The sequence below is a fragment of the Oryzias melastigma genome, linkage group LG5, assembly GCF_002922805.2.
Source record: "Oryzias melastigma strain HK-1 linkage group LG5, ASM292280v2, whole genome shotgun sequence".
NCBI classification, from domain to species: domain Eukaryota; kingdom Metazoa; phylum Chordata; class Actinopteri; order Beloniformes; family Adrianichthyidae; genus Oryzias; species Oryzias melastigma.
The window spans coordinates 2,074,555-2,092,486 of NC_050516.1; the positions used below are offsets into that span (position 1 = coordinate 2,074,555).

A 17,932-nucleotide genomic window follows, 5' to 3' on the forward strand; every position below is an offset into this window, starting at 1 on the left:
TATCAAAGTGAATTAGACAACTAAAATGAGGCTCAATTAAAAAAAAAAAGTTATAAAAAAGCTAAAGTGAAATTTAAAGAACTAGCTAACATGCTAAAATCGCTAACCAACATTTTTTACAATCATTAAAGTTACTGTAAAGAGCAACTGTAATAACACAAGCTAAAAACCAATGATGCACTTAACCATTTCCTGATTTCTTGAAGATCTGGTAAGACATCTAAAAGGGGAAAAATTCTAAGATAAAAGCTTAAGTAAAAGCTTAATAATGTACCGTATTTTTAGGAATATAAATCACAGTTTTTTTCATAGTTTAGCCAGGGTTTAAACTATGAGCCATTTATTTTATAAATAGGCTCATGCATTTGTTATTTTCCAACTAATAACGGTTACTCTTTCGCAGTTGTTTCTGCTAAATACCTCCAGAGGGAAATGTATATGTGTGTCAATCTGACGGTCCCAGAAGAAGAAGAGGTGTCATTCAAAAAAAAAAAAAAAACATGGAGAGTCTGACTATTTTTCTCTTAAACTTTGATATTCTTCTTATTTGCATCGAAACATTTTTATTATTATTATTAACAGAACAGAAAGTTATCAAACTGGGCAAGAGAGATGGAAGAACAGGTAAAAGTTTCGTCATTTAGACACAGCTCCTGCAGTATAGAATATGCACACGATAGCTATAAGAAAAAGAAAAGACTGAAAGATCTAATGAAGAAGGCATGATAACATGATTTAATAGAACTTTTTAAAATAAATAAACTTGATATCATCTGTGTCTTCTGTGCATTATAAATAAGATTAACAGTCAATGCTTCCAAGTAGTGATGAGGCAAAAAACTTGATGGTAGCTGTTCCCACACGTGACATGCGCGTCTAGTTTATGAAAACATTTGTGGACAAGCACTGAGCTTTCAATTTGACCTGCTTCAAGAAGCAGTGGACATGAATTTGAAGCGTGTCGAAAAAGAGGTGAGTTTGATATGGGAGTGAGCGCAACATTACGCTTGGCGGATTTGTTCTGAAACGTCACTTTTCTCCCAAAAGTGCGACATATACTTCAGAGTGACGTATACATGGCTTTCTTCTTCTTGATTAAACATTTTTTGCTCCTGAGACTTATAATCCGGTGCAACGTATAGGCTACTCCAGAAAATACAGTTACGGTTAATTTTTGAAAGTTTCAGAGCTCCTGTTTTTATTTAAATCCATAGCTAAAGGCATTTAGCTCCCAAACAGCGAAAAACCTAAAATTAACATTTTTTAATCTATAATTTATTAAGGCTACTAAAGGTAAAAGTCAGAGTAAGAACATTTTTTAATCTGTTTTCATATCGAAAGTTTTTGAAAAGAAAAGTCATAAATTGATGATATTTTTTTCTTAGTTTTTATTAGCTTAATCTATTTAGTTATTTTTAGATAATTTTAAATTGAAGTGAATTCAAACAACAGGTGTCACAGAATACTTTACAGTAAATGCAAATCATTTTTTGGGTTGTTTCCATCTGGCATTTAATAAGAGCTTCACAAACAACACCTCTAGTCTGATCCAGCAAAAGCATGCAAACTAGTGCTGGTCTCATAAAAAAACAACAACTTTGCAGTGACAAAAACAAACTTGCTGCACCCAGAATGTGAGCTCCGGGCTATCGTTTCAACCTCCGCCCAAATCATTCTGCTGAATTTCAAAGACCACAATGCAGGCAGAAGAAGCATATATCTTTTGCAGTCAGCGCATCAGATAAGAGTTTTTTAGGAGAGCTACAGGAAAGATTTATGACTTAAGTTTACTAGAACTTTCCTGAGGCCTTTGGGCCGTGCCTTTTTACTGCCCTCTTTCCAGCAGCAAAGAATGACCCAGTTAAGATACCAGTAAGATAGTCGGCATGCCTCCGGCTCTGGGCGTCACTCGACCGGCTTATGCAACAGGAGTCATGTGAGAACACTTGTGTACACATTAGGAAGTCAGGTCTTGTCAGGTAACAATAATATGCAAATATGAACAGATTATGCAACGCTCTCGTTTATGCAAGAGGGCTAACAAATTAACCAAAATCAAAAAGCCAGAATCATTTGATTCACAGCTGATGATGCAAACAGACACATGAGAACCTGCACGCACTTGAGCAGATACACACTGCCAGGATTACATGATTCAGTAACAAACAGACGCTCTCCACCCTAAGCTAACTCTAACGTTTGAAAGAGTCACTGTTGCCTTGACAACCTCTGGCTATAGCTGTGGGGAGTTTAGGGATAAACGTGGCAGTTTATCCTTTCAGATCACTATTCCTCCATCTTTGCCTTTTGGGTTTTTCACAGTTTTAAGAGAGCAAACATCTTGGTATAATTTTTACACTCATCTGTTAAAATTCTAGTTGATGAACAAAATACAAGTAAGATGACACAGTAAGACACGAGCACAGCGTCATCTGCCGGCTGACTGTCTCACACTTAACTGCAGGCAATTCAAAGTTCACACACCCAAACGAAAGCAGAAAGGTTTGTGGACATCAGCGTACCTGGATGACCGTGTTTCCGCCCTCCAAAAGAGCGATGGCCAACAAGATGCTCTCCTGGAAGATGCGATCGCTAGTGGCGTTCATGATGAGGTCAATGACCAGATCGGAGGCTCCTTCTTTGTCCAGGTGGCACTGAACTTCAGCCAAACTCAGATCCCCTCGACCTCCAACCCCGGAGCTGACAACTAATGTCGGAAAACAATCACATTCCAATTAATGTTGACACATTCAGATACCAGATTACATAACAGTGTGTGTTCCCCCAAAAGTTAGAATTAGAGTTGGTTAAATCGATTTGGTGATATATATCGCGGTACCTGTATCATTTATAATGCGGAAAAATAGCCTATTCGTGGAGTAGAAAATTAAACGCCAAACTAAAAGTTTCTTGCTGCTCTCCATTCTGATGCATCCACTTGCATACAAAATATATCCATGTATGCCTTTGTTTTCCTCATCAAAGTTGAGATCTGGCTCTAGACTCGCAATTTTTTTTTTGCACTGGTAATGTTCGGTTGGGGTTGTGAGGGGCTGTAAGCTAACGGGAGAGCTTGTAGACAAATGGATGACAGGAAGTCCGCATCGCCCATTTGTGCGGGACTGTTGGTTACTCTGCACCAATAGTCCCGCCCACAATTCAGAGGTAAATTCCTAATGAACTACTGCTGCTCTGCAGAATCTGTCCTAGAGAATGACAGATTTTTTTTGTTTTTTTTACATTTTGGCTAAAAACAGCAAAACCATAATTAAAAATCCTAATTTTAACAATATTATCAAAAGATGATCAAAGTGGGACTTTAATTGATTCCTTCCTATTCAACACTTTGAATAGATGCGACACCAAAGTTAACATGATGTATTTGGATGCAGAAGAGATCAGCGTAACACATGTCATTCAGGCGCTGCTACTTCACACGTGTGTTTAATCCACAAAGGTACTTTAATTCCGCCCGCAGCTGCCAACTCCTGCAGCCAGTCAATGAAGAGCTGGTGACATAACGGCACCCATCAGAGCCATCTCTGGCTGGGCGAGCAACTGAGTCAACAACATGCCCCTTTCTAGATGGGGCTTGGAACGCTGGTCGCCTGGCAACAACCCGACCGCGTAATGCCAAGGAGAGAAGCAGCACGGTCTCGAAGGAGAGAAGGATCATGGCTGAGCGTGACATCTTTTTTTTTTTTTTTCACAGTTTAGAAGCACTGTAGTTGAACATCTTATATTTATGTGTATCAATAATTATACTGTTTTTTATGAAAGTTCTACATCTTTGATTCATGGACCAAATATGAAAAAATTAAAAAGACAAGTGTAAACTAAATATTATGTGTTTTCTATTTTTGAAAAACTATAGTATTTTTTCTTAAAGTAGTGCCTTAAAATAGGAGTTTGTGGGTAATTTAGCTAAATTAAAATGTTTAACTTTAGATTTTTAGCCAAACTTTCAAAAGACTTGAGAGACATTTGTGCATTACCAATTCAGTGTCCTTCCAAGAAAATATTTCTAAATTTTCCATTTTCATGAAACTTTTTTGTCAAAAGTTACTTGTTAGTTTTCCCAATGCAGTCAGAGACCTTTTTTTAGATACTATTAATTTTTATGGCAAGACGCTGGAGATCTTTACAAAATCTGCTGGCTGCAAAGTCCCTAAACTCGATGAATTTGGAGGACTGTAAAGGTGGAGGAATGACATTTGAAACATAATGAACAATAAATAATACCTCTCGCATCCACTGAAACACAGATATTGCTATTACCACATTACACCATATTCTAAAACCAAATATTCCTGCTGTACTAGCAAACAGTTTTGAAATATTTTTTTTTCTATTTCCCATATTATTTTAGTATAGTAACATGTGAGAAGTGAAGTTTACCAATCAGAGTTAAGACATTGAAGCGTTGAACTGTTGTGCAGTTGCCTGTACAAACTATGTTTTTCTATTTATACTTGAATTGAACTAGACAGGGGAAAGCTAAAAGTGTTCATTAAATTCATTGAGAAAAAATAAATCCAGGTTAACATTTTTTTAGTTGTTGAGTTTTAAGATACAAATCATTATTTACAATTTGTTCAACCTATTGGACTGTGTAAACAATGTAGGTCATTCCCAATATCTAAGGTTTTAAAATATTTTCCTCCTCTCACTGTTTGTATGAATTTGAAAGGTGGTGGATGGAGCTAAGGTCAATGACCACCAGATTTCGACTTTCAGAACAAGTTTAAAACTAAAATAATTAAAAATAAGATATCTATAAAAGCTACATCCTTAATATTTACTTCAATTAAATTGAAGTCTCTCTGCAAAGTCATATCAGGAATCAGCAATTATGGTTAAAAAAAGCTTTGCAACTTGAAAAAATACATAACAAAAATCTTTAACACCTCCACGCTTACAAGATGAGACAAGTTTTCCATTTGTATTTATAATCCAAGTTAGAAAAAGAGTTACATATAAATGTGACACTTTAATCTTAACCAAACTGCATTTTTCAGCACTCAAACAAAGCTGTAAGGTTTGATCATTTCATTTTATTGCTCTTTTTCAAACCGTGTGTTCCTGATGCTAGTGAAGCTATTAATAAATAGTTTTTTTTAAACATTGAAAGTACTAAACACAAACATTTCATGTCTGTGTTAAACGTACCTGTGGGGGATTTTCCTTGCGCCCCAGGAGCAAGCGGACCGTTGCTGAACGCTGTGAGGCTTTCTCTTCTTGGGCCAGCTTTGACATTTCCATAATAGCGGTTGACCAAAATCTGTCGCAGAGCCTCACCCTATTAGAAGAAGTGCCTGTTATTCTGTCTGTCATAAAAAAATAAGTTTACTTTCAAACATAATGTACCAACATAGCATTACTAACAGGGACTTGTGAGCAAAATACACCCAACGAAACAGTTTAACACCAATAAACTATGAAAGAAGTCATGAAAGAGTAAATAGAAAAGGAAATGATTAATTTTCTTGATGTAAATTACCATTATTTACATTTTTTTATTGTTTTATTATATTAACAAGAGTATTCCAAAAACTTCAAGTGGGTGAGCATAAACTAAATAAGACGTGATATTTAAAAAGTGTTGAAGAACCAAAGGTAAAATGTTGCCTCCTTTAATAAAACTGTTAATTAATTAAACTGATAGGGGGCGGGGTGAGGGAGCACCATGCTGTGAAAGCAGCGTGACTGTGAAGACGGCATTCATCAACCATCAGGAGGATGGAGGCCTCGGGCAGCAAACCTCCTGCTGTTTACCTACCCTCTTTTGATCCTCCACTTGCTTCAGTGGCTGGTTGGGATCAAGCTCCTGACAGGTGATGTTAGCAGAAAGCATCCAAATAAATAAAAAAATATTTTTTTCGGGTGCAGTGAGGGTACAAAACAAAACAAAACAAAAAAAACAAACAAAAGAATTGGAGAACAAAATGAGATTTTAAAACAGTGCAAATTAGTTTCTTGTCAAGCATGCAGGAAACTGCAAAATCGATCATGCAGTTAAAAGGGAAGTGGTTGTGTCAGGGAAGATGTGAGGTTGGGTAAAGACATGCAAGGCAGTGTGCACAGGGAGGACTGACACTCTACAAAAAACAAGAACCTTTTCCAATGTAAAACGTGACAAAAGTAGTGTTTTATGTTTGACTTCCAAACAGAGACAGAAGGAACAGAGTGAAGAAAAATTCAGCTCTGCACTTAGCTGTCCCTCATATTATCTTTGGCCACAATAACAAGACCCAGGGACATGTTTACAGAGGAGACTACCAAGCTGCCAGAAGGGTATTGAAAACAAACATTGTGTGGGGTCCCGGTTGCATAATGGAGTTGTGATCCACAAACTCCGCCCACAACTTTTACTCAGCTGTATACTGGAGTTCAAAAACCAAAGAGTTGGAATAAATGGATAGGCGGCGATGGGAGGGTTGGTGGGAGTACAATAAATGATCCAGACCAGGGGTGTCCAAACGTTTTGAAAAGAGGGCCAGATTTTATGAGGGGAAAATGTGTGAGGGCCAAGCATTCGGCCTGCATTCTATGATCCCTTATAATAACATTAAATGCAAACTTCTTAATGACATTATTTTTGCAAGGAATACTTTTCCTTTTTACACATAGATAAAATTAAATAAATTTTTGCAAAAGTGAATGTAAATTTCTGATTTGATGACCAGAAATACCTTTAAATCTAGGTTCACATGAAATATTATTGACTATTTATGCTACGGTCACAACTGCCACCACGCGACGTAGAGGCATTGACAGAATCTTTAAAATTGGCTGTCGCCGTCCGATCTCTAAACAAGAAATTGTTTACATGGTCATGAATACACATGTCAAAGTCAAGTGGCCGTTAAATTCAGGAGACAGCTGAGTGGTAGCAGCCAGATCGCCGGCCAGGCTGCTATCCATATCAAGTGCCACCAACTGCCCGGTAGCCCAAGGGTATATAAAAAGAGGGTCATTTGCAACTAAGATTTTGAGCACAAATTATAGTCTTGTCAATTTACAGTTACACATTTTAGACAACATGCCTCCCAATAAAGCAAAATGTTCTGTCTGCTTCGTTATTCTTCTCAGTATCAACCGTGATTTGTCAATATGCAGGTCTTGGAGTCGCTGTGGTGCTATCAGTGCCATGATGAGCATCGTCTCATTTGGACCTATGCTGACCTGTATCGCCAGATTGACGTCTGGTCATCGCCGGGCTCCCGGCCCATGTCGATTGTTAGAAACCATATGGTGGCAGTGGTATGGGAGCGGAGGGTGGTAGGAGTCAATTATTGCGCTGCTGGCTTCCTACCACCCGCCTGACACTGGACTGCCAAAATGTGACCTCCAAATGGGCCTAGGGTATCACTGACCGATGTCAAGAAATCATCTGGCCGCCATTTAATTCCAACTTTTTAAAAAAATCAGTTGCCATCGCGAGGTGTGTAAAAATACAACTGCGGCCTCCCAATGACAAATGTCACCACCTGAGCACCTGCCGAATATGCTTAAAACTTTCATTTAGGTTACTGGGCTGTGGCATTTTGGGATATGTGACCGTAGCTTAAAAGCTCAAACTTCTAAATTTAAATGACATGAACAGGAAAATAATATAACTTCATTCAGAAGTAGAGGCCATTGTGGTTTTGATCACAAAACAAATTAATCAGTTTTTCTAGTTTGGGCCTCAAGGCTTTGAACGTCGAGTAGTCAAGTAGTAAGTTGTTGCCACCAGTTTACAGCATAGAGTAATTTTGCCAATTACAATCAGGAAATAGTACACACAGCTCTTAGAAAGTCCTAAATATTATGGATTTTATGACAGGAGCCTAAATTAAATTTATTGTGTGCCACATTTGGTCAATGGGCCAGACTTTGGACAAGCCTGAACTAGACTTCAGGAAACTGCAGATAAGACAGAATAACACAGGTTCCACGGAGGCATCACTGTTCAACCACGGGATGAATCACAGGAGAACACGTATGGAGATGGATCACTGGTGTTCACACTGACTATGATGGGATGTACAGTCTCTGATCAGCACTGGCCCATCTTAATGGGCCTTAAACACACCTCTGCAGGGACTTCAGGCTCGGGTGGAGGTGCCAGCTGATTGGAGATAAGAGGGCGGTGTTAGTCAAGGTTAGTATGCGTTTGCTTTTCCTCCAAGCTAAAACACGCCCAATCAAAATCATCAAACTTTCTTATCAACCCATTTCTTTCTGCCGCATTAATGGTGTGGGAAATTTTGACGACGGCTGGTGGAGGGAAAGCAGACTTACATTAGTAGTTTTCATAGGACTTGCTTGATAACAGCAGGGATAAGGAGCATTAACCTGTTGCAGCATGAAAGCAAAAGCTTTCTTCTGTTAAAAATAAGCTTTGCAGCTCAAAACAGTCAGATTACTTTGCAGTATCATGATGTGCTTTCAGTTTTATTTATTGCGATTTTGCTTTTTGCCACAACTTGTTTCTGCTCATCCCAAGCACGACACTGCGTTAATAGTTTTAAAAAGCACAAAAGTTGCGCACGAATGAGCACCAACACAAGCATTCATGTGTGCTGCTGCACTACAAAAGCAAACAGCGGTATTATTTTTATCTTTATGCAAAACCAACTGGTTCCTACACATCAACTTCTGGATGCGTACAGTCGTATACAACGCGCCCCCTCATACGAAACAGTCATTACGTTGATACTTTTGTTTTTACTTATGAACGGAAATGATGGAAAAATCATTTCACTGAAACTAACCAATTCTACGTTAAATAATTAAATAATCAAACTAAAATTTATTAATCAAGTTTACAGTTACATCTACATTTATAAGAGAAATGTTATCTTTTATAAAAAGGATGTCGCAAAATTTTCTAACATTGACCCTCACTGCAGAGGGGGCTGTAAGTATGGAAAAACAAATGCACAAGCCTACATAGGCATATGTTTCCATACAAAATATAGTCATGGTGCTTATTAATTGTGCAACTGTGCAGGGATTTCCCAAAGCAAAGCCTTCTTTAAAGTCAACGCTCTGATTTTCACAGAACCATCTCGACGCATCAGCTGAAACGTCAGCCATTCTAACTTTTGAGAAGGTTCACCAGCATATTTGCAGGTTATCTATAATTGTTTCAAAAAAAATAAAATGCTTTACAGGCATCATCTATTTTACTTTTAAGGTAATAAAAATATTTAAACAACTAACACAATCCCAGCCAAGACAACAAGGGTTTGAAAGTAATGTTGGCACCTGTCGCATCTCAAAATCTAACTGTTCCACCCCAATGGTCCCACCCAAAAGTCAGAGGCAAATTTCTAAGAAACTATACTGCCTCTGCTGAAACAAGTCCAAGAAAGAGACAGATTCTTTTGGTTTAAATGACATAATCATTATTAAATGACCACTGGGAATGATTTAAAATAGCTCAAAAGATGATCAGTGGGTCGATAAAGAAATTTAAGAAATTAGATCTTTGACCCTAAAACATTTCCACCAACCAAAAAAAAAAAAAATCAATCAATGGGATAAAAAGGGATATCAGAAATTAAAAATGAAATTTAAGGTGCTATAAAGTCATTGACAAGCATTCTATTGGCCAAAGAGCCTCTTCATCACCTACAGTCAAGCCCTCTTGCCCCTACGCTGTCAAAAATCAAAGTGCATCCTCTGGAAAGATGAGTCCGCTTCACTTTTTATGCCAGTTACCACCAGCGTCACATCGGTGTGGAGTTTCAAGTCCCAGAAAAACCTTGTGTGCGGGTGTGGGTTCGCTTATTATGTAACTGCTTCCTGAGAGCTGGCTGGAGCATTGAGTTAGGGATTCACCACCAGCCCATGCATGTGGGTGATAAAAGTCTGGAGCACCCCCTGTTGAAAAAGAGCAAACACTGCAGGCTGGAGTCTCGGGGAAGACAACTGAGGCCATCCCATGCTATGCATGAAAGTAGTAACTGAATAAAAAAATAAAAAACTGTGAATCTAATATTTTCTTTTGAATTTATGGAGCCTTACAAACATTTAGGAACACCCAGAATCTCTTCTATTATTTTTTGGCACTTCATGCTCAGAAATGAGATCTCTGGCCTTTCACACAGACAAGACAAAAACAAAGACAGCCATTGTTCAAGACATGACAGTGGCCTGATGGCTAACCTTGAAGGCTAGTCAGGTCGGGGTATTACTCTAATTTGCATGTTATCAAGTTTCTGTGGCAGAAGGAAATGCCACTGGGTGAAAAGTCATTCTGCTTCATTTGGCACGTTCATCAGCTGCACTGGTTACAGTAAAATCCAGCAGACAGGACTGGGCGTGTAGCAGCAAGACAGCAGTGGCACATGCACTCATTTTTTGGGTGATTTTTGTCTGATTCTGTCTCTAACTGTATTTTATTCAGGCTAAATCCTGAAGTCACACAGCAGATGTTAGGTTATGTTCGCTGCTGGACTGAAAAGCTCATGTTTGCATCAGACGTGTTGGTCCTATGTGAGCCACAGAGCATGTGCTCAGGCACATTCTTAGAATGCTGCTGGTTGATGAAACAAAGTGCTGCTGTGTGCAAACAGACTCATTTTTGTGGAAGTCGGGGATTTCCGCAGCTTGGCTGCTAAACGGCTAGAATAAGGAGGGAGGAAAAGGAGGGACAACAAGACAGACACACAACAGAGAAAGTGGAAGCACGATACTGCCAGCAGCTCTGGAAAGACCCTTTCCAACAATTCCTCCATTTCCTCACCCAGAATCTTTGTTCACTTTCCTTTCTCACCACACTCCTGATTAACAATCATTTTTTTAGTCATTGCAGTCTTTTTTGTTTCCCCTGCTTGAACATATTTTCCCACTTTGACAGAACACACACTTTCAGTTTTAATCAGACAAGCAATTTCAAAGGAAGCATGTATAAAGGTTGGAAATGTCAACAAACTGCTAACTGTTCATCTGAAAACTCTTGATCATTTCTCTCTGTACTTTCAACATAGAAGATGCTGACCCAATTCTAATGTGAAGGCCTCACTGGAACAAGGATAAAACGTCATAAACATTCAAAACACAGGAATTATTATAGCTGGACAATCACTAAAACTTGCATCTTAAAACTTTAAAACACTAAAATCAATATTCTATAAAACAACAGATTTTGAAAATGTATGAAACTGCTTGTTAATTCTCAAAAAATAAACATACACGTAGCTTTAGCCCTATAAACTCAGTCAAGAGCAAAAGCACAAACGTGCTTTTTGTGTAGCAACTTCCCCTAACTCCTCTGATTCACCTCTAAAAACATGAAAAGGAGACAAGTTTTAGCCTATTCTGTAAACTCCACAGGTCAGGACTGTTAGAAATAGTCCTGTAAAAGGTGATAAATCACTTCTGTGGTCTGTTTTATGTCAGGTAAAGTAAACACACTCAGCTTAATTGAGTCAGAAAAGCAAAAAAACTGAACAAATGCCTATTATAAACATGCAAGAGGACTTTGAAAAAAAGGTTATAAATGCAGGCTATTTCTATAACTAACTCTAAAACACATTGAATTATTTCTGTCATCTGAGTTAAGAGAAAACTCCTCATAGACAATAATTTTATTAAATGTAAAACAAAATCTGTTCAAACTTCTCTGACTATTGAAATAAATAAAACAAGAAAAAATACCTTAAAAAAAGGGAAAAAATAACTCCTTTCAACCTTGTAACTTGTTTTGACCAGCTTAGCAGCAACAACTGCAATCAAGAGATTGTAATAACTGTCAGGAAGGCTTTAATCTATAAGTAGAAAAATTATGTTGCATTTTTCTTGAAAGATTTTTTGTCTGGAGGATTTTTCATCAATGTCCTAAAAATAAATGCAACTCTCAAATTTGCTCTGTTTTTGTGAATGTAACACATAAAATGTTAAAGGTTCCACTTGTTTGTATTTACAACAACTGGATGGAAAAAATATTAAGACCGGCTCTGAATAAAATTGTGTTTTTAACACCATCTTGTGATATTTTTCTGATCATTTATTAAGAAAATCAAGCTGAAATAGCTACCAAATAAGGCTTAAAAGCAAACAAATTTTTCAACATAACTTCCTTTTGGAGAAAAATTTGAACAAAAAAATAAATAAATAAAAAACCCAACAAGCTAAAGAACAGACTAACAAATTAGAATATGAAGTGTCAAAGAAAATAAGGTTAGACATCTGGATCTGCAGACACTTTTAAAACACTGGTGTCATCAGAAAGGTCTAGAAAGCTCCATTCTTTCACGGTTTCATAATCACAACTCTTACAGTGCAAGTGTATTGATCCACAACTAAAAGCTACTACATAGACATGTAAAAGCAGGGTGGATGAGCACATGGAGTTAGATTGAGTTAGAAATATTAGCTACATTTTGAATGAGGAGCTAAAGCGGCTCCTAACGGCGTGTGAATGCGGCAGCGAGAAGGAATGGGTCAAGCTGCTGACACGGATCACGGATGGAATTGCAGCGCTTCATAGAAGTCTACTTGAAGCACAACTATGTCTATATTGTTAGCAGGAGGCATATCACATGGACAGCACAAGAGTAAGTAAAATGATCAACCTCAGCCACATCCATCTCATCATCAAAGGTAATCAGCTGCAAGAGAAGAAGTATAGGAGGCAGAGAGTTAGTAGAGCCTGTTAGTGAGCTCAAGCTCCCTTCACAAACGTGACGCCGTCTCAGACCAAAAGCATAAAGTAAGTTAGTAAAACTGTACAAGGTAATTGTATTTACAAGTTTTACCATTTTCCAGAATTTACCCACAGGTGATGGAGGGGCATACTTGCAAACCGGCTGTTTTAGTTTGTTTCATGGAAAGTCTGCTTCAACTGAACATGTGTGATAGATTAACAGAACCCTGCTCTTTCTGAAAATGAGGGCCTCTGTTACTTGCAAGTGAATCTTGATGTGAATCACAGCAGCGTGAATGCAAGAGGTAATCCACGAGTATTTAGAAAGAATCCCAAAAGGGAAAAATTGAAGAATATGACGTAAATGACAGACTTAGAGGAGTCGATACCTGCTGAGTGTTTTAATGTAATTTCTTCCTAAAGAGTGTTTGATTTAACCCCTCAACGAAGCAATGGTTATAAATGTGTCATTTAATCCATGTTGTTAGGTCTATTCTGGAAAGTCCAATGGGAAAAATGTAAAACAAATGGGTAAAATGAAGTTTATGTAATGAAAAATAGATTATTGATTGTTAGTTTTACAAACCCAGAGCCATATCTAAATAAAACATGACTCGATTTCCATAAATGCGTTTTTACTATTCTGAAAATGAAACTACAGTCCTATAAACAATGTTTATGTTCCTAAATTTATTGCTCTCTTTACAAATGTTATATTTTTAGGATTTACTTTTGCTTGTAACTTTTTATTTCTATTTTCTTCTTTTTTGGCTCTGCCCTTTTAATTCATTTGGTTGTCACTTCATGATGACCTGTGTTGTTACCTGTTTGCCAGGTTGCAAATGAGATCTTGATCTCATCTGATCTTCTGTCTGGTTAAATAAAGGCAATAATAACAATTCCTAGCTCCCCACTGCTCTTGAATAAGTAAATACATTGATTTACTTGAATAGTTAAAAAATAATAATAACTTAAAATAGACCGGGAGAACATGCAAAAAACCTGGAAAAAAGTGCTGTAAGAAATACCCAGAGTTAGCAACAATTCAAATGTTAGAAACACTTAATTTGAAGAATTTATTGCAAGGACACTTAGAAAATCTGGTTGAACTTCATTCACACTTGACCAGACAGTTGCAAATAGTGTGTGAAAGAAATATGCACAAAATGACAAGATCTCATTTCTTTTTTACTGGTGGAAACTAATATCGAAAAATGTTTTTGGCAGGTTTAAAAATGACTTTGCAAGTAAAAGAAACAGACTTTTTTTTAACTAGTTCAAAAGTTCAATGACATAAGAAATGCTTGTAAACATTTAAATCAGAAATGGAAAATGTCTAAAGCTTTCCATTTGTTGCAAGCTTTGGAAGCCCAGTGAGATAAAATAAAACATTTTATTATCCTTGAGTTTATTTGAATAAACAAAAGTGATAGTCAGTGTAACACTACAAACATTATTAGATAATGTTGGTTACCTTGAACTGACTGCTCAACCAAACAGTAGGGGACATTTAGGAAACAATTAAAAATATTGATGTGTATTACTCTCCCAAGGCAATAAACAGCAGATTTTTTTTTAAATGATTTAGTTTTGGTTGAGTCGTTAAAGAGTTAATAGAATACTTTTTTTAATTTCGGGGAACATAATTGTGTTTGTTTGGAGGCTTAATTGAAAAATAAATTCTGAAAAAATAATCTAGATTTAAAAAAATGCATAATAAAATCATGTGTGTTGTAATAATGTTTTGAGAAACAACCTAAACTGTGTTTCTGATCTGATCATGTTTATTTAAGTTCCTATTTAAAGGAAAAAAGGGGAAATCTTTAAAAGGTAAATCTTGTTTTTTGTAGTGAGGTTCTCAACAAAATTAGGCGTCATTTTTTAAACTTTAACCTTTTAGCTTTTTTGTGAGGAAGGGATGAGTGAAACAAAAGAAGTGTAGTTGTTATTATTTAGATTCAGCAGAAGAAATGTTAAAGGCACAATCTCTGATACATATAAATCTTGTATTTTCTTTGACTTAAAATGAAAACTTAAGTGTTACTGTGATGTTTCTTTCAGATCTTTTAGTAAGGTAATGAGTCCTGAAATGTTTGAGAAGTGTTTTAACTGATAGGATCATCTTTGGCTGAGAACCAATCAGATCAGGATCAGCTGTCATACCTTTTCCCCATATCCTCTGTCTTTTGTCATCATTTCTCTCAGAGTCTGCAGCACTTTTATACACAGACGCTCCTCGTTCTCCTCCAGAAGCTGCTTGGTGTGTTTGATCAGCCTAGAGAGCGACACAAAAACACATCACGAGAACACTTCAATTAAATAAGGTACAAGTTTGCTTAGATGTATTTTAGCTTCGCATACTTTTTTTCAATCTGAAATTATCTGAACCATAAATACATAAAAAGAAAAGAAAATAAAACAAAAATGAAAGATTAATATTCCTAGAAAAGGTAAATAGATATCAATCATTAAAGAGAAATACAAAATACAAGATTAATTAAAAATGTTAATTTATAAAATTATTAAAAAGAGATTAACAGCAAATTCCAAGTCATCATACCTCTTCAACAAAATAATTTGACTATAATTTTCAAAATATTTTTTTTTATAAAGTGACAATATTAACTTGTTTTCATAGTTCAAAAATATATCTTAGCTTGAGGTATTCAAATCTATTTCCACATTTACAATACGCAAAAAGTAAATGTATGAAGCTCACTTTGATATAAATCCTCCACTTTCACATTTCTTGCGTGCTTCCGTGTTCTCTGGGAAGAGCAGCTCTGGACGATGCAGAACGTCCACCAGAACTGAGAGCTCTGCTTGAACCAGCGGCCTCAGACGGTCCTCCAGAGCAGAAACGATGTCCTGAAGAACACAGTTAATAGCCGTTAGTCGTTTTATGAAGCTGTGAGCCCGTCATGGCTCAGGTGGCACAGTTTGAACCCCTATTGTAAAATTTTCTTAAAACATGGACTCTGTGAAATCACATTTGTAAAATGAATACCAGAGACTGTTTGTGGTTTTAATGTATTTGGAAAAAAAAGCCCAAAACACACTTGTTGAATAATTAAAATAGATTAATTAGATATGATTTAATTTTCGATTCAAACTGCACAAGTGGGTACAAGGCAACAAAATACACAATTCAAATACCATGATGAGCAGCATTTAAAAGTACTCGAGAAACATTTTTAAACACAAAAATACTTAAATAATTGTAGAATTAGATTTTTTATAGAATTGATTTTTTGTATATAATATCACAACAACATTACTTTTTATATTTAAATATTAATATACAACAAAAAAGTAAAAGTTTTACCTAATTATACATATTTTTCTAATCAAGACAAATCCTTAATAAATCCATCAAAGAAATACTAAGTGTACAATGTTTCCACTCATTTTATCGAATTAATATTTTTTTGTTAAATATAAAAAACCATTGATAACGCTGCATTTTGATATTGTTGTTTTTCCAGCAGATTATTTAGTTTTTTTAAGGAAATAATTATCATTTCCAAATTCTATTAATCTAAACTTATTTTTCTAATAAATAATGTAAAGAAATTATTATACAGTGTGTTGCTCAGACTCTATTTTTACTCACATAACTAATAAATATCAAAAGGTTTTATTGAAAAAAGGGTAGAAAAACAAGGAAAAGATTGTGGAAAGTGGCCAATGACCTTCTAAAAACTGCTTTTGAACTCTGATAAAATCATGGCATTTTTCTGAGATTAGAACTGTTTTGTTTTTTTTTTACTAACAATTGGATGACCTCCTCTATCAAACCCAGGGTTTCCTGTGTAAAACAAGATAACGGCTGAGCTGAACAAGGCAGGCCAGACTTTTTACAGACTTCCAGTGAAAGCTGAGTCACGTTTTACTGGAAAAATGGGCGTAGCAGCTTGTCACGTTACTCAAATGTTTGCTTTTTTCTTTTTATAGAAAACACCTTCCTTCCGGAGTACTTTATCTGCAACTAAGGTATAAAGAACTTTATCTCAGTCATGGGATCTTGCTTGTAGTTACTGACTGTGACTGTGAGCTTAAATTAGCTGCTCCTAATAGGATATTAATGGTAAAATGGTAAATGGTGTATACTTGTATAGCGCTTTCTACCCTCCTTTGAGGGCCCAAAGCGCTTCACAGTCACAGAATCATTCACCCATTCATACACTGGTGGTGGCTCCTCTGCCAAACACTGGCGCCCACCTCCCACCAGAGGCAATTCGGAGTTCAAGGTCTTGCCCAAGGGCAAGGAGGGAGTCAAACTTGTTCACTTCCGATCAGGAATCGACCGCCCTACCGCTGCACCATGGCCGCCCAATGTGGGAATTTTCGTTTATCACTTGTTTTCTGCTCTAGGATGGGAAAATGCAAGTTACTGCTCTTGACTGCACTGTGACATAGCGGTTAGCGCTATTGTCTCACAGCGAAAAGGCCTTGGTTCGAATCCCAGCAGGGAATTTCTGTGTGGAGCATATTTTCCCTGTGCATGCTTGGGTTTTCTCCAGGCACTCCGGCTTCCTCCCAAAGTCCAAAAACATGACACATAGGTTAATTGGTTACTTAATTGGTTAATTGGCAGCCTGTCAAGGGTGCACCCTAACTCCACAACAGTGGCCAGGACAGGTTCCAAAAACCCTGTTAAGAAAGACAGTGGATTGTTCTTCAATATGCTTCTTCAACCAAATCTGCCATTAAATGTGTGGTTTACAAACATGCATTTTGCTTCATAAACAAAGTGTTTTTATGAGTATACTAGCAATACAGGAATACAAAGAAAGTATGTTTAAAGCTCCTTTCAGAGAACAGAAAATTCAAATTATTCTAGAATAAATGTGTTTTTTTAAACCCTTGATGCATAAAAAATAACAATATTGTGTTCAGAAATGTGATTTGGTACATTTTTGCTCACAACAATGGTAGTTTGAGATGGTAAAGTAGTGACATGAGTTTTCAGGAAAAAAGCACCTTACTCTCAAATGTGAACCACCCATTTTTAAAAAGAATAATTAAATAACTGATTTTGCATTATTTCAATACAACAAGTAGTTATTTAAAAGAAGTTCAATAGATTAGTTAATCTTACAATAAAGGTTTGAAAATGTAACTTTTCCAGCCCATTTTTTTTTTTTTTTGAGATTTTATGAAAGCAGCCATTTTGAAAAGAGCAGGAAAAGTCTTTCTATTGACCCTACTGGAATGCTAATGAACTACAAGGCATGAACCAAGTAATATACTATGGGTTTTTAAGGAAAGTTTTGATTGAGCTAATGAGAT

The 17,932-nt window shown here is 36.5% G+C and overlaps 1 protein-coding gene across 13 annotated transcripts in view; it reads right to left on the bottom strand.

Annotated features, from left to right (window-relative positions):
- The window catches only part of itpr1b (inositol 1,4,5-trisphosphate receptor, type 1b), a 113,474-nt gene that overhangs the window by 54,326 nt on the left and 41,216 nt on the right, over positions 1-17,932 (bottom strand). For 7 of the 13 annotated variants that reach the window (XM_036211786.1, XM_036211785.1, XM_024270616.2 and 4 more), the window contains 7 exons: positions 15,360-15,508; positions 14,804-14,915; positions 12,570-12,605; positions 8,078-8,113; positions 5,780-5,827; positions 5,170-5,299; positions 2,523-2,707 (listed from right to left, as the gene is read on the bottom strand). In XM_036211786.1, the coding sequence (XP_036067679.1) occupies positions 2,523-2,707; positions 5,170-5,299; positions 5,780-5,827; positions 8,078-8,113; positions 12,570-12,605; positions 14,804-14,915; positions 15,360-15,508 (696 nt within the window). The remainder of the gene's footprint in view (positions 1-2,522; positions 2,708-5,169; positions 5,300-5,779; positions 5,828-8,077; positions 8,114-12,569; positions 12,606-14,803; positions 14,916-15,359; positions 15,509-17,932) is intronic. The other 6 variants (XM_024270623.2, XM_024270622.2, XM_024270621.2 and 3 more) reach the window with 2 other exon arrangements.